General features: G+C 33.9%; 2 protein-coding genes across 2 annotated transcripts; both read left to right on the top strand.

The window, feature by feature from the left end:
- The first annotated feature begins 431 nt into the window (after nucleotides 1-431).
- Nucleotides 432-3,367, top strand: LOC139896020 (alpha-galactosidase-like). The gene is made up of 15 exons (XM_071878598.1): nucleotides 432-577; nucleotides 738-796; nucleotides 893-949; nucleotides 1,248-1,282; nucleotides 1,507-1,610; nucleotides 1,692-1,767; nucleotides 1,870-1,928; nucleotides 2,062-2,127; nucleotides 2,222-2,302; nucleotides 2,419-2,483; nucleotides 2,568-2,650; nucleotides 2,730-2,820; nucleotides 2,903-2,952; nucleotides 3,057-3,197; nucleotides 3,281-3,367. Exons 1-15 carry the CDS (start codon nucleotides 432-434, stop codon nucleotides 3,365-3,367), a joined length of 1,200 nt encoding a protein of 399 aa, XP_071734699.1.
- A 4,899-nt stretch (nucleotides 3,368-8,266) lies between these two features.
- Nucleotides 8,267-11,278, top strand: LOC139896019 (alpha-galactosidase-like). The gene is made up of 15 exons (XM_071878597.1): nucleotides 8,267-8,412; nucleotides 8,560-8,618; nucleotides 8,716-8,772; nucleotides 9,036-9,070; nucleotides 9,229-9,332; nucleotides 9,429-9,504; nucleotides 9,596-9,654; nucleotides 9,860-9,925; nucleotides 10,003-10,080; nucleotides 10,217-10,284; nucleotides 10,388-10,470; nucleotides 10,536-10,616; nucleotides 10,692-10,751; nucleotides 10,864-11,004; nucleotides 11,102-11,278. Exons 1-15 carry the CDS (start codon nucleotides 8,267-8,269, stop codon nucleotides 11,186-11,188), a joined length of 1,200 nt encoding a protein of 399 aa, XP_071734698.1. The 3' UTR covers nucleotides 11,189-11,278.
- Nucleotides 11,279-16,163: the final 4,885 nt, after the last annotated feature.

Below are 16,163 nucleotides of genomic sequence, written 5' to 3'. Positions count from 1 at the left end.
AGTTGATGAGTTTAAATATTTGGATGTGTTGTTTGACTGAACGAGAATCTTTACCCTCATATGAAGTTTTACCACGACACGAACAGAGGAATGTTGCATCTTACCTCTCATATCTCGCATTAACAAGATTGAATACAGTTGTTGTTGTTTGACTTCTTTAATAATTGTTTGCATCTTACCCCCTCATACCCCTCGCACGCGTTATTGGATATTAGTTCTTTTGTTGTTGTTTGACTTCCTCACAACACTAGATTTTATATTTATCTTACAATGAAATATATATAATAAAAATTGGCAACTTAAATTTGCATGGTTTGACTTCTGATAGTTGTATTAGACATATATACACAAAAGTAACAGTGTCACAACAACATATGTATACAAGTATATAATAGTATGTTCTAAAGAGGAAAGAGCAAGGGGAAATCAAGATGAATCTAAAGTTTGTGTTGTGCTTCACTTCTTTGCTTCTTAGCATCGGAATTACCACTACCGATGCAGCACGTACAACCTTTACAATCACAAATGACAGAAGAATCCTTTTGGGAAACGGACTTGGGCGCACTCCTCAAATGGGGTAAGTCCGTAACACATAACTATAAAATGTGGTTGCATACTACGCATTTACTAGCTAGCTTACTATCAGTAGCTGTGCGCGTCAATTCTATTATATAGACGATATAGGAAATTTTATTTGATATTGATGTAAATTTTATGTGTGATGTGTGATTATTCAGGTGGAACAACTATAACCATTTTGGTTGTAATGTAGATGAAAAGTTGATCATGGAAACAGGTGAATATATAGTTCTTAACTTCTCTTATTTACATATATATAATATATATGTCGTTATATTACTAAATAACTAACTACAGTTCTGATTCTAAATAGCTGACGCAATGGTATCAACCGGACTTGCTGCTGTAGGATATGAATATGTTAATATGGGTAAGAGTAATTTGATAATGCCTATCGATTTACCATATATATGAATAGATAAATTCCTACATTCATGTGTCCAGTAAGTTGATTTTTCAGTTTATACTATCAAAATCACTAAATAAATGCAAGACTGAAGGTGACAATTTGGGTTTGATCTTATCCCATAAAAGAATTAAATAACTAAGCTGAGATGATTGAAATTTCTCTAAATATTTGTTTGTATTAAATAAAGTTCAACAGTTCATAGAAATTGTAAATATCATTAATATTTCACTGACAATAATTAGTCTTATTTATGTTTTAGATGATTGCTGGGCCGAACTTGATAGAGATTCAGAGGTAATTCGATTGTTATTTCATTAGTATTTTTTTTTTTCCAAATTCAAAACTCCTGAACTTTACCTTCTTGATTCTTGTATTATATTATATATTATTATTGTTATGATTATTATTATACACAAGTATAAATTGAAAATTAACCATTAAAGGTGAACTAGAACTAATCAAGTGTTCATATTTAAATTAACTATTTCTTGTACCATAATCATTCTGTTTTTTTGTAGGGGAATCTGGTTCCTAAAGCAAAGGCATTTCCATCTGGTATCAAAGCATTAGCTGATTATGTTCATAACATAGGATTAAAACTTGGAATCTACGTCGATGCAGGGTATCTAATCTACGACACAATAAAACCTTAACTACGTAAATATTATCGTTTCCTCATGTTTGTTTAACCTGTTCTTGACAGAACTGTAACATGTAGCAAGGAAATGCCCGGATCATTAGGCCATGAAGAACAAGATGCAAAGACATTCGCCTCATGGGTACATTACTACATACATACTTTTTGTATCAACTTTTTAGATATTCACGATTTCTTCATTTTTGGTGTAACTTAAAATTAAAATATACTCTTTATCATACAGGGAATCGACTATCTAAAGTACGACAACTGTAACAGCCACGGTCTAATCCCACAGAATAGGTGTATTTCTTTTCCTGAAACTATTTTTTCACAAATTAACATAATATATGCATTTGTTAAGTATCATTTAAGAATATATATATAATAATTTTAATATTAGTCATGTAATTTGGATTGCTCTTTTGTGACAAAGGTATCCAAAAATGGAAATAGCCTTGCAGAACTCAGGAAGACCTATTTTCTATTCAATATGTCAATGGTGAGTGTTCTTTGCCTCTGCTACTTTAATAACTAACAGGTTGAAAGTGAATTACCAAAATAATCAAAGGGCACTTACGTCATTTCGCGTATAGGCAAAATGACCCTGCAACTTGGGCACATAAAGTAGGCAATAGCTGGAGAACTACTGACGATATTAAAGATAATTGGGATAGGTATGGTATACACTTGAATCACATTATGGTATCAACAAAACTATATCTTAAAGATGTATGTACATAAGCTCTATACAAAGAAGAAATGTTATTGAACATAATATAATTTCTACTAGCATGACTTCAGGGGCTGATGAAAATGATATATGGGCAGCTTACGCGAAACCTGGAGCATGGAATGGTACTTAAGATTCTTTTACAGTCTGTAACCGTCTTATTCGTAACACCATTCTTAAACTTGTGTTTTGTTGTGATTTGTTGTTAGACCCTGACATGTTGGAGGTTGGGAACGGAGGTATGACAACAGAGGAATACCGTTCACATTTTAGTATTTGGGCGTTAGCAAAGGTATAGATTTACATGACTTATAATCTACTTCATTAGTCATAACAATGTTATAAAGTTATCCAAATTGACATCATTTCAGGCACCTCTATTGATTGGTTGTGACATACGATCAATGAGCAATGAAACATACGAAATACTTAGTAATAAAGAAGTTATCGACATCAATCAAGGTCAGTGTGCTATGAGAAGTTGTACACACCATTTCCCCTTTTATAAGTTCGGATCTATACTCATTGTCTAACACTGATGCAGATACACTTGGAGTTCAAGGGATCAAAGTTCGCAAGAATGGTGATTTGGAGGTGAAGTACTAAACTTACTAGTGTATTACTTATTCTTGTGTACTTTCAAAATAACAATTCTAGCTATGTCAAAATTAAAAATGGCGTTGACAAAATACATGCAGGTATGGGCTGGGCCTCTTGCAGATGACAAAGTTGCAGTAATTCTATGGAATAGAGGAAACTCAACAAGCCAAATTACTGCTAATTGGACTGATATTGGACTCAATTCAACAACAATCGTTGATGCCCGCGACTTATGGGCTGTAAGTCTTAAATAATACTAGCTTTTTACCTCCCTAAGTTGAGTTATTCTACCATCTCATAATTTTTTTTTTCTTCTTGCAAGCATACAACTCAAAAATCAATCAAGGGACACATATCTGCAACAGTAATATCACACGCTTGTAAAATGTATGTTCTTACACCACAATGAGGAGTTTATAGCACATGATTGGTCAATTAATCGATGATTTTATCACAAGAATAAGATTTGGGAAGGAAAAACTATGCAATTTTTCGATGATTTTCCATAGGGATACTCACTTGTATCTGCAATTTTATTGCATTTGTTTTTCGCTTTCGAATATTCATTGACTTCATGCACCAGTATTCAAGCTCAACCTACATATGTATTACAAGAATATAAGAACATAAGCTTAAAATGATGTTGACTTTAATATAAAACTCAAAATTTTATACATAACCATGTTCAGTGGTGGCGTGTGATCCCGTTACCTTTCAAGTGGCCCTGCAACCGCTTGTGCCATCAGAACGCTTGTTTTCCCTAAATCTCACTCTTTGATCAGCCTCAAATTGGAACATCACCATCTCATGAAGGCCTGAGTACATTCACAACATGTTTGAACACACGCCACAAAATAGCAAGACAAAGAGTTTGATCATGTATAAAATGCACATAATGTGCTTAACTTATAATAATAATGACCACCTAAATTATGAAATTGAAGAGAGCAGTCCACCAATTTTTAATACAGAGAAGTACTTAGCAGTAGCGGCTGACATCCTATCAAGTAGTACAACCGACACTAAAATCTGCCACACAAAACAATATGTATATAGTAGCACTAAGATTTATGCAGCAAATTAATTGTAGTTAGTAGAAGTGACTTAGCTTTGATATATTTGAAGAGAGGTCTAAAATTATTAATAGATTAAAATTACATATGTAATATCCAACAATCTATACGTTCATGATATGTAAAGAAACATGTGTTCAGGGCCGGCTAAGGCTATGGGCTAAGCGGGCGACGGCTCGGGGCATCACGCGGATAGGGGCATCATTTCGAAAAAATTTATTAATACTCATAATTTAAATCTCATAAAGATATATGTTTGTGTAACTGTTTGGGGCATTTTATAATCATTTCGCCCGGGGCATGCAAAAATTTTGACCAAAGTTTGACCGACCCTGCATGTGTTATGTAGGGTATAAAGAAACAAGAAATAAATGATAGAAAAACTAAAACTAGAACTTGACTCATAAATTGCCAAACATTGCATCTAAATGTAAATTCAATTCAATATTATATTAATATTATCAGTCAGGGGACACACCAATGTAACAAAATCCATGCACCCTATGCATCATTTGTAACAATATCATCAGAGGTGGAACATAGAGTAACCCAAGGTGGGTATCCGTCCATCCTGGATTTTACGGAACAAAAATTTTTACACTAAAAAAAAAATTTACTAAAAAATAAGGATTTTTTTTAGTGTTCGTCTCTGCTGAATATGAAAGATTTAAAAAAATTTTACACCCGCACCACCTGTATACGAGTTCAAGTTCCGCCATATCATGAAGTTTTATCAGTTAGGCTTCTCTCGTTATCATTAAATTCTGAAAACAAACAAGAAGTCAAGTCTGTGTACTCAGTAATAAAACTGTTTATAATAAATAATACTCTGTAGATATCAAACTAAATATTTTTTTTTTTTGAAAAGCAAGCTAATTTTATTGATAAGGAAATGATACAAAGAGGATTACAATACGAGTAACACTAATTTGAGTGAAACTCGAGGACCTATACTAGACATAAAGTAAGAAACTAACAAGATGAATACCCTAATTTCGGAGCATTATTATCAAACTTAACATCAATCGCCAATAACCATGCCATCTTTATCAAAGTTACCAAATCCAGCAGCAATCCATTGAGTCCTAAAATACTTGAACTCGTGTGGTTGCCATTGATCGATTACTTCTTTTCCTGGAAGATTATGTTTATCCAAATAACTTTTTAGTTTCTTTTTTCTGAATTCCGTAAGTTCCACCTATCATCAAATTTATCATTTATAGATTCTTCAATTATAAACTCATCAGTATTACCATCAGTATTACCCTCATCATCTACTAATACATAAAAAGGATTGTTTGTTTCAATTCTATCTTTAGAATATGTCTTATTATTACCTTCACCATCAATGCCCTTCCCTTTATCTCCTTTCCTCAAAACATTATGATTTTGACTTTTCTGGGACTCCACATTCCAATCTGTTTCCTCCACATCAATATTGTCTTTAATACCATAATTATTCTTAACTGCATTTTGCTTGATACCTTTTGCTTCGGTTGACTGCCTTTGACTTTTATTATTATCAAAATTCAACTTCTGAAAAACCCTTCCTTTCTTACCAACAACTTTAAAGCCCTCAACACACTGGTTATTTAAATCAACTGTTTCACCATCATTGTTGATTTTCAAAGCGTCTTTTAACACTTGTGCCGATACTTCATCTTCTGTTTTAGGCCTAATTTTACAAGTATTAAAAGAGTGGCCAAACACTTTGCAATGAGTGCATGAAGGCGGTTTCCATTGATAGGTCACCTCAAGTTTACCCACTTTGGCTGGAAAAGAACCAATCACAGGATAGGAAAATTCGACAAAGCTAGGAAGGTCATCATTTGCATTGACTTCAGTCAAAACTCTAACAAACCCTAGTCTTCCACTTTTACTCAAACATCTCTCTGAAGTAACTTTGTCCATCAACATAGGCCTACCAATACCACTAACAAGTTTACCTATACTTCTGCCACTCCATAGTTCAATTGGAATATTGTGAATACAAATCCAAATTGGGACTTTTTCAGGTTCAATTTTTTCAAGCCAAACCCCAGGTTCCCACTGATTCACAAAAAAAGGAACATTATTAACTAACCATGGACCACTCTCAAGCACCTCCTTCATACCCTTTTCACTTTTAAATTTGCATAAATAAAATCCTGCAGCTGTTTTGACGATTTCTTTAAGGTCATACCTCCACCACATTCTCCTTAGATGAGCATTAACAACCCTATAATCCATAGAAGTTCCAATAAAATACCCATATAATTGAAGAGAAAATGCACTACCGCCCTTCTTAACCTCCTCAGCGGAGAAAACAACTCTCTTTTGACCATTAGACATTAAAACAGGTGGAATGAATTCCATTTTTAATTCCTCTTCATCTTTGTTTTGTTTTAAGAAGTCAGCAAAAGTGACGTTTGGATTTACCCATGCTCTTGGGGTTTTATTATCTGTATTGCCTTGCCCATCACTAGTCCCAACTCCCTCCTTTGTTACAGATTTAATCCCAGGAACAACATTATCATTATCACCACTATTATTATCCTGCATATTCATTAATGTTACATTGCCACCCAATGTAAATTGGGAGAAATCATCAGGAACAATAATTGACTCTCTAAAACCATCATTCTTAAATAACTTAACAGCATTCTCAGCAGCAGCCACTAGGTTTACATCAACCTCATTATAACTACCATCTGTTGAACTCTTAAAGAATACAACAGGACTAGCAGAAACAGTCGGCTTAGCAACAGCAATTGTTTCACCAATAGATTTAGCAATAATATCATCATTATTAACTACAATATCATCAATAGAATGATCAGTTATAGCAGAATTCTTACCATACCCACCTTTCTTCCTGTTACCCTTGTGTTTTTTAATTACTTCAGGGAGTATTTTTTCATTAACAGGAATAGAAGAATCACCAGCATAAGGAACAAATTGAGCACTCTTCTTTTCTTTAGAAGGACCATCCCCAACATCAATCAGCTGGTTCACTTTACCCTTCCTCTTTCTAGTACTATAGGTTTTCAGAACCATCCCCTCTGAATCATGATTATCATTTGAGCCACCAGTAGTAATTAAGTATGATCTCTGCTTGGTTGGGTCCTGCATAGATCCATCACTTGTTACTTTAGTCCCAACAGCAGCCAATTTACCAGTCACATCTTCATCCTCCTTGCCAGAAGATTCTGATGACGCGTGTATGCTCATCTGATCATCCATATGACACGAAGAATTACCGTCTTCATGTGCAACCGTATCCAATCTAGGCGATTGATTAGATCCAGTAGATTGATCGAAGGATCTTCCTTCATGTTCATCATCTAACCCTATTTGCCCATTCCTTAAAACCCAAGGAAAAGTTTGCACCTTCTTTTTCTTCTTCCCTCCTGACGTTTTTCCCATCTTGAATTGTTGAATTGTTACTCAATTTAGGGTTACCAAAAACCCCCAAATCTGTTACGTGAAAGCAGATCCCTTAATGCCAATTGATAGGTTATTAGTGTCAAGTGGTATTCGATGTCAAACTAAATATGCATCATAAAATATGGGAGATTAAACCGAAGTTGATCATGATAGGTTTGAATATGTGTGCATGTTGTGTTGTTTGACTTACATCACAACACTAAACTTTTGGCTACTTCCTATTTATAGTATACGGAGTAATAAATAATAATAATAATTACAATAATAATAATTACATATATAACACTCCATATGCAATGTTATCCAGTCTCTTGTATTATCTAATTCTGAAATATAATTGTCAACTTAGATTGTGCATCGTTTGACTTCTTTTTGCTGTATCTCTCATATATACTCATGAGTCATGAGCCAAGACCTAAAACAATATTTGATGATTTGATATTTGACAAAGTCATACAATTCCATGAAGCTAGCTAGTTAGTAGATAATCTTACATAATATTATATTATCTCATATATAAATTAATACAATACTATATCTTATATCCTATATATCATATTATGGAAATGTTCAAATTAAACCGGCCAGAATCTAAAAGTCATCAGTTAAATACTAAATAGACATAGCTTTGTTCAGGACAAATAAGAAAGATAATTAAAAATAAACTAATTATCAGACATATGCATATATATATGAGAGTGTCCATATATAGCACTACATATAGGGGAATATACACTTGCCATTTGCTAGATAACTAGTTGTACTTGTTCCTCTCGAAAGAGAAACGGTAAAAGGGAGAAGACTCGGAGATGCATCTAAAGGTGTTATTTTGCTTCTCCTTCTTGCTTCTAAGTGCCGGAATTACAACTACTGATGCAGCACATACAACCTTTACAAGGACATATGACCAGAGGATCCTTTTGGAGAATGGACTTGGTCGCACTCCACAGATGGGGTAAGAACATGTGTTTGTTAACCATGGATTTAATAAACAGTTACAATATTATGTCCGGTCCATGTTATTAGAAAGATAGCCATGAAATACACGAATAAATCGATATTTATGTTAATGTTAATTTTGAGTGTGATTGATTGATCACAGGTGGAATAGTTGGAACCACTTCGGTTGTAAAATCGACGAAAAGTTAATCAGGGGAACAGGTGAATATATAGTTATTAAACTTCTGTTATTATCAAGATATGTGTCATTTACAAAATAGCTAAATACAGTTATGATTTTGGTTTTGATTGTGAATAGCGGATGCAATTGTATCAACTGGACTTGCTACTGCAGGATATGAATATGTTAATATAGGTATAACTCACAGTATCAGTATATTACTAGACATATTCGTACGTTCTTGTCTCAATTTATAAATACAGGATTCAAGGTAACAATCGAGTTTATTGATTTTTTGTTGTTAGTATTCGTCTATTATTTTTCCGAAAACACATATTTATGGTATTTAATTATCTAATATGATGTAAATTATGTTTTGTAGTTCATACAACTATAAAATCATTACTTAATCAATGAGGATAGACCTTAATAACTCAAATTACTCTATTGTGTTTTAGATGATTGCTGGGCTGAACTTCATAGAGATTCACAGGTAATTCTCGGATTATTCCATTAGTCGTTTAATTATTTTAAGTTCTGTTCTTAAACTATATACCTCTTCAAATTTAATAATAAAGGTGAACTAAAACTAATTAAGTTTTAAAGTTTATATTGCTTATAACTTGTCCTATAATCGTTATAATTTTGTAGGGTAATCTTGTTCCTAAAACAGAAACATTTCCATCGGGTATCAAAGCATTAGCTGATTATGTTCATAATAAAGGATTAAAGCTTGGAATCTACTCCGACGCAGGGTATCTAATATCTAATACAAGATTTAAATTAAAAAAAAACATTAACCACGAAATATTACATCCTTTTATCGTATTTATTCATCTCGTTCTTGACAGATCTGTAACGTGTAGCAACGAAATGCCTGGATCATTAGGCCACGAAGAACAGGATGCAAAAACGTTCGCCTCATGGGTACATTCATACATTTGTATCAGATTGTTAGGTCTTCAATTTTTATTTTTTTTTAATTTTGGGTGTAACATAAAGACTATTCACTGTACAGGGAATCGATTACTTAAAGTACGATAACTGTAACAATCATGGTATAAGCCCACAGAAGAGGTGCATTTCTTAAACAATATAATGTTTTACATTACACTCCTGTTTAAAACATGTCAAATACTTTTAATGTGTTTCAATCATTTTATTAGGCGTATTTTTCGACTTGTATGTTAGTATTTTATGATTATTTTAATTACTAAAATTTTTGGATTTATATATTGTTAACTAGAATGAAATTACAATGGGATGCTCTTTTGTGACCAAGGTATCAAAAAATGAAAATAGCTTTGCAGAACTCAGGAAGACCCATTTTTTATTCAATATGCCAATGGTGAGTTTTGTTGGCCTCTGCTATTTTAATCACATACAAAGTCCGTAAATAACTTACCGGAACGACTTAATGTATAGGCAAAACAACCCTGCAACTTGGGCACATGAAGTTGGCAATAGCTGGAGGACAACTGACGATATTGCAGATAGTTGGGATAGGAATAGTATACTCTGCATTTAAATCATTAATCACATTATTAAATACAGTAACAAAACTATATCTTAAACATACACTCTATACAATATATAAATGTTGTTGCACATAAAACAATTTCTAACTTTCACTTTCTACTAGCATGACTTCACGGGCCGATGAAAATGATAAATGGGCCACTTACGCGAAACCTGGTGCATGGAATGGTAGTTTTGATACTTCTTCAAGTTGTAACCGCAATTGTATTTAACCGGTCCTTATGCACGTTTTTTTTTTTTTTTTTTTTTTTTTTTTGTGGTTTGGGCTTAGACCCTGACATGTTGGAAGTTGGGAATGGAGGAATGACAACAGAGGAATATCGTTCACATTTTAGCATTTGGGCATTAGCAAAGGTATTGATCTACTTACATTGATCAATAACAAGTATTAAAACTTACGCAAAACGACAACATTTCAGGCACCTCTATTGATTGGTTGTGACACACGATCAATGAGCAACGAAACATACGAAATTCTTAGTAATAAAGAAGTTATCGCCGTCAATCAAGGTCAGTGTGCTACGTGAATTCGTACACATTAAGACGTTCAATTTTATATACTCATATTGTGAGAGATTGATGCAAATACACTTGGAGTTCAGGGAGTAAAAGTTAACAAACATGGTCAATTAGAGGTAAAATATTCAAATTACTCATGCATTGCATAATAATCGTGTACTACTAGTTCAGATATACTAAAAAATTTACCTATGGTAAAAGTAAAAAGACTTTGATAAGAACATGCAGGTGTGGGCTGGGCCTCTAGCAGATAACAAAGCTGCAGTAATTTTATGGAACAGGGGAGACTCAACGAGACATATTACTGCTAATTGGTCTGATATAGGACTCAATTCGACGACTGTTGTTACTGCTCGCGACTTATGGGCTGTAAGACTACAATAATAGTTTTTCACTACCCTACAACGATTATTTTGGTTATTCTAACATACTTATAATAACAAAATGTCATGATTATGTTTTGCAGCATACAACTCGTTACTCAATTAAGGGACACATATCTGTACCTGTGAAATCACATGCTTGTAAAATGTATGTTCTTACTCCACAATGAGGAGTTTAGGCACATGATTTATCAGATGATGTCATGATGATGTTATTACAAGAATAAGACTTGAGAAGGCATACCACACGATATTTTTTATGTGACAGAATTAAGTTTTTTAAAGGATACTCACTTGTATTCTCAATAATCAATTAATCATATGTTAGTTTACAGACTATCTGATTTTATGGTACATTTGGATTCGTTTGATACTTTTAGGTTCTATGTGAACTTATGTATATAGAATAAGGTTTTGATTTATATGTGAATTCAATCTAATGCTATATATCACATTGATTGGTACTCTATTCAGCTCTTATTCGCATGAAAAAATGGGATTGAGAGTTATATCGGGTTTTCAAAAGCTAAAGAAAAGGATGTGGAATCCCTAAAAACTTGTTTACGATGATCATATGATCATTCTAAATGCGATTACTCGAGTTTTGTTTAAAGGATACTCACCCGAGTGTCAAGTATTATGATTTATGATGATTCTATAAAAGTGGTTGTTCGGTTGCGTTTTGGTATGTCCTGATTCGTTGCTCCTGTCGTTTTGCTCCACAATTTTGGCAATGAACGGAACGGAACCCTTCTGTTGTTGGGAATGCAAGTGAGGGCCTGGGGTCCGGCCCATCTAGTATTACCGAAGCCTAAGATGCTTCTGATTTGGGCTGTTTAGTTACTGGGCCTGGAGATTTGTTGGTTGAAGAAGTGGATTTGAAGGCCCGACAGGGTGATGCTGGTTTGCTTCATCAGAAGCATCTAGCAGGTAGCTGTGAGTGGCAATGGTAAGGCTCCTTGTGTTTTGTCTATGGCGTGTATAATTAAGGGTAAGGCTATTGTTGGCTCGGGTTCGGGTAGCGGTGTTGATATCGACATTACTTCGGTTAATGTTCAAGATGTGGGCAAGTCCGAGACTTTTAATTCTTTTGATATTAATGGTGAATGTTGCTTACGAATTCTCGTCAATTGCTTAGAGTGTTGGAAAAGTTGGCTCCTTTTCGGGTAATTTGTCTAGTTTTTTCGAGGTAGCTACGAAAGAGTACAAAGATATTTGAGTTTAAGGAAAGATCATTAATTTGCAGACGATTCCTAAACCAAAACCAAATTCAAAAAAAGCTAAGTCTAGGAAAATCCATGGTGATGAGTTAAGGAACTTCAATGTTAGACGGCATGTGAAGCGTGTTGTTTGTTTTTTTGGTTGGTTTATGGTCTAGTGGTTTAGTTTGGTCATTTTTGTTGTCTTGCGGTTAGGTTGTTTTGGTTTTTTTCCTAGTTGTGCAAGGTGGTTTAGTTAGGACGGTTATAAAGGTGTTATGTTTCTTTTGTTTAGGCTTGGTTGTCGGTTTGTTTGTTTTTTGTTTAGGGTTTCATCTTTTGGTTAAATTTTATTTCTATAAAGTTTCAGTTATTTCGCTAAAAAAATAATATAACAAGTCATAACTTATTAAAATTGAAATTACATTATTATTATTATTATTATTATTATTATTATTATTATTATTATTATTATTATTATTATTATTATTATTATTATTATTATTATTATTATTATTCATTTTATTTTAATATATCAATATCATTTACTTTCTATCATTACATGTCAATTCATTTTAAAGTTCAGCAAAGTTTACCAAACGCTTATAAAAATTAACTCAAACTGTCAACTTCAACTATAAGCATTCAACTAGATAGACTAACTAATTTCGTCAAACATGCATTGAATAATTTGGACCATTTCAGCTACCGATACCATATAGTTTTACAAACATACCCTTAATAATTTGGACCAATTTACCCTTAGCAATATGATTATGTTTTCGGTCATGGTTTCTTAGGGTAATATTTACACTACTTACAAAATTTGATTACTAGGATAATGTTCACAATACTGATAAATTTCGATTGTGCATAGTTCATCCTCTTAATATAAGCCTTACTATCTTATATCCAAGGTTGGAGAATTCGGATCTCGGAGAGATCTCGTTTGGACTTTTTTAGGGAGATCTCGGCATCTCGGAATAATCTCGGGTAGATCTCGGGCGTTGACTTACGTTGACTTTATAGTTTTTTTAATAAAAATATACATAAAAACATAAATATATATATTGTTGGTTGAATGTTGGTTAATGAACTAAACGACAAAGTTAAGGATGATGATTAACCAAAGAATATGTTTTGATGATGACACATACATATGTATAAGTGATGACCGACATCTTAACATAAAATACGCAAGGTCACTAATCCATACTTTATCTTGCAAATGACCAAGTCAAACATAGCTTAAAGAATAGATTTAGAGATCAGCAAAATACACTGTCAAAGGTACGGTCGACCGCATAGCCAGCCGCAGAACCTCAAACTGAATTGCAACGCAGTTTTGTGAAAACAAGTTGCACGGTCGCCACCACGGTCAACCGCAGTGCGATCACAGTTTTCTCTGTTACCACTTTTGACCCAATTAAGTTTGACTAGTTCCCTACATCTATGATTCATGAAACCTTTCTCAACATGCTTAGAATAGATGCCTTCTCCATACTCAATTGAGTTTTGGTCATAAAAACACTAATCGTGGTTAATTACACTTAATGACATCTTAATGACAAATTAACCAAGATTAAGCATAACACATAAGTGTTAAACAACAACTTGTGATCTTAAATCTTATCTAGACATCCTTAGTATGATCATCAAGTACCAACACACTTAATCCAATGTCACTAGAATAATAATTACTATCAAAGATGACTTAGTGATTAATTAAGGCTAAATGAAGAATAATGCTCTCAAGTGTAACTAGTAAAGACTTGTGATATGCCCAAATCGAACGATTTATTTATGCGGTGTCGTTAGGTCGTAAAATGTTAATTCAGGATATCAACAGGAGAATCTGATTGTTTAATTTATATATGCTGGGTCTAAATCTATTATTCGTTCCTATGGGTTAGCAAGGGTAAATATGACCTAGGGTCTTTCCTTGAGCGATCAAATTTGAAGCGGAACTTATTCAGATAATTTAGTAATTAAGATTGGGTTTGTACACAATTTAGTATCCAAGACTAGTGGTCAGGTACACCTTGTGTGGAGAGGCAGGATCCTTTTGGTCCCAATAAATTGGCGACTGTTCGAAAAATCCAACAATCAAGTCCAACCGGTTTATTTTAGACACCACTTTTATCCGGAATATCAAATTGTGTAAAGGCAATAGTTGGGTTGATTTGATTTATAATTGTATTTAAAATATTAAAGCAATATAATTAAAATAAGCTATCTAGCATGCAACAACTAAGGACAGAGAAGACGTGGTTCACCATGATTTAAGATAACGCAGTGTCAGGATGATTGCGAGACACTCCTTGGATAGATATACCTTGGTGTGAACACTAGATTCCCTACTAAGCAGTTTCCCGGTTAGCATGTCACGAGGAACTAGGCTTTGAAGATTCTGATCGGATGGACTATGCTCAACTCCCGACGCTTTATCCAATTTATGGATATAAGCGGCCCATCTTGGATGCAGTGCATACTTTGGGCGCACGAATGAAGTAGCATAACCATAATATCCAACCTTTCTTAACACCTTAGTGTATCACCCAAGTGAGTGGTTGTGTTTCGAATCTCTTTCTGTCAATGGTTTGGTAAAATCTAAGGGTTTGTAGACAAATTAGAACTTCTGATAGTTCTCAGTCATCCTTAAAGATTTATAAGCTTAGTTTGTATTGTAGTGCGTTAAATTCTCATTTATGATTTAAACCAGCCCTTACTTAAATCTACCCAATAAATCCCTTAGTTATCCACCATGTACTAAACTTAAAGTGGTTTCATAGCTTCTAACATTGACCATGCTCAAGATGTCCTATATACGTCGACATGAGTCTTATACTCTTGACCAATGTCTTGATCTGGTCCTACGGCAATTTCCCATGTACTTTATAGTATTTCCGATGGGTTCATACCTTGACCAATGTATAAACACAGATAATTAATTACCTTATAATTGTCGACTTTATAAAAGGTTTTAATCACGTTTATTGGTGGAAGGATGATAATAACGAGGTTTAATATCATAGACAGAAAGTGAGTATGAAACAATAATCATCCTTAACTAGCATTATTAAATCATGGCAAACAATCAAGCAATTACCCACACATCATGGCAACAAGCATTTCTAATATTAATAAATCACAAACATCAAACAAGAATATTATAATAAATTTATAAAAGAAAGGATAGATGTTACCGAATAATGTCGGCAGAATAACACTTGTATTTCTTCATAATATCCATAGCGTTATAATGCTTGATAGCTTCTACTACTAACTACATACTAATCTCCTATTGATCACTAGAGAGCGACAATAGAGAGATAATTATTTTTCCAAATCTCTGTACTTTTCTCTCTCTAGAATCTAGAGAGAGAAAGTAGAGAGAGAACTAATCTCATATAGATCACTAGAGAGCGACTATAGAGAGATATTTGAGAGAGAAGTGAAGAATTGGTGTGTGTTGAAATGGTGGGATGAAGCCCCCATTTATAAAAAATGCTTGGTGGAAAAGTTATAAATAAATTGCTGGAAACCCCTGGCAAGTGGTTTGGCAGGGGGTTTGCATAGGGGGTATGCCTAAACCCCTGGCAGGGGGTATGTCTAAACCCCTGACAAGTTGGATTTTTGTTAGAAAATGGCTGGTAAACGGCTGGCAGGCCGTTTGGCAGGCCCGTTTGCAAGGGCAACCATTTTGTGTGCCCGTTTGCCAAGGTCGTATGGTAAGTCATTTTACATACTGGCAGGCCGTTTGGCAAGCCGTTTGGTCTGCCTGTTTCCTGGATCGTAACTTGATTTCTTGTCTTTCACCGTTTTCGCTCTAGAATCTCCGTTTTAGCTCCGATTCTCTTGATTCTTTTTGCATCGTCTTCGTAATTACTTTATCTACAAATTTAACCGAAAAAGTGATTATTTTGCCGACAAAGTTTTGAACTTT

The sequence above is a fragment of the Rutidosis leptorrhynchoides genome, chromosome 3 (genome assembly GCF_046630445.1).
Source record: "Rutidosis leptorrhynchoides isolate AG116_Rl617_1_P2 chromosome 3, CSIRO_AGI_Rlap_v1, whole genome shotgun sequence".
Taxonomy (NCBI): Eukaryota; Viridiplantae; Streptophyta; class Magnoliopsida; order Asterales; family Asteraceae; genus Rutidosis; species Rutidosis leptorrhynchoides.
The sequence above is the reverse complement of the archived record's forward strand: the minus strand, read 5'-3'. Positions and strand labels throughout refer to the sequence as shown.

What these genes read in the sequence shown, in the direction of transcription:
- LOC139896020 (XM_071878598.1), top strand. Translation starts at nt 432, where the DNA reads ATGAATCTAAAGTTTGTGTTGTGCTTCACTTCTTTGCTTCTTAGCATC. An exon ending in ATATGAATATGTTAATATGG is followed by an intron (nt 950 to 1,247) that starts GTAAGAGTAATT and finishes TTTATGTTTTAG; the next exon opens with ATGATTGCTGGGCCGAACTT. An exon ending in TTCTATTCAATATGTCAATG is followed by an intron (nt 2,128 to 2,221) that starts GTGAGTGTTCTT and finishes TTTCGCGTATAG; the next exon opens with GCAAAATGACCCTGCAACTT.
- LOC139896019 (XM_071878597.1), top strand. Translation starts at nt 8,267, where the DNA reads ATGCATCTAAAGGTGTTATTTTGCTTCTCCTTCTTGCTTCTAAGTGCC. An exon ending in GGTATAAGCCCACAGAAGAG is followed by an intron (nt 9,655 to 9,859) that starts GTGCATTTCTTA and finishes TTTGTGACCAAG; the next exon opens with GTATCAAAAAATGAAAATAG. An exon ending in GCATTTGGGCATTAGCAAAG is followed by an intron (nt 10,471 to 10,535) that starts GTATTGATCTAC and finishes ACAACATTTCAG; the next exon opens with GCACCTCTATTGATTGGTTG.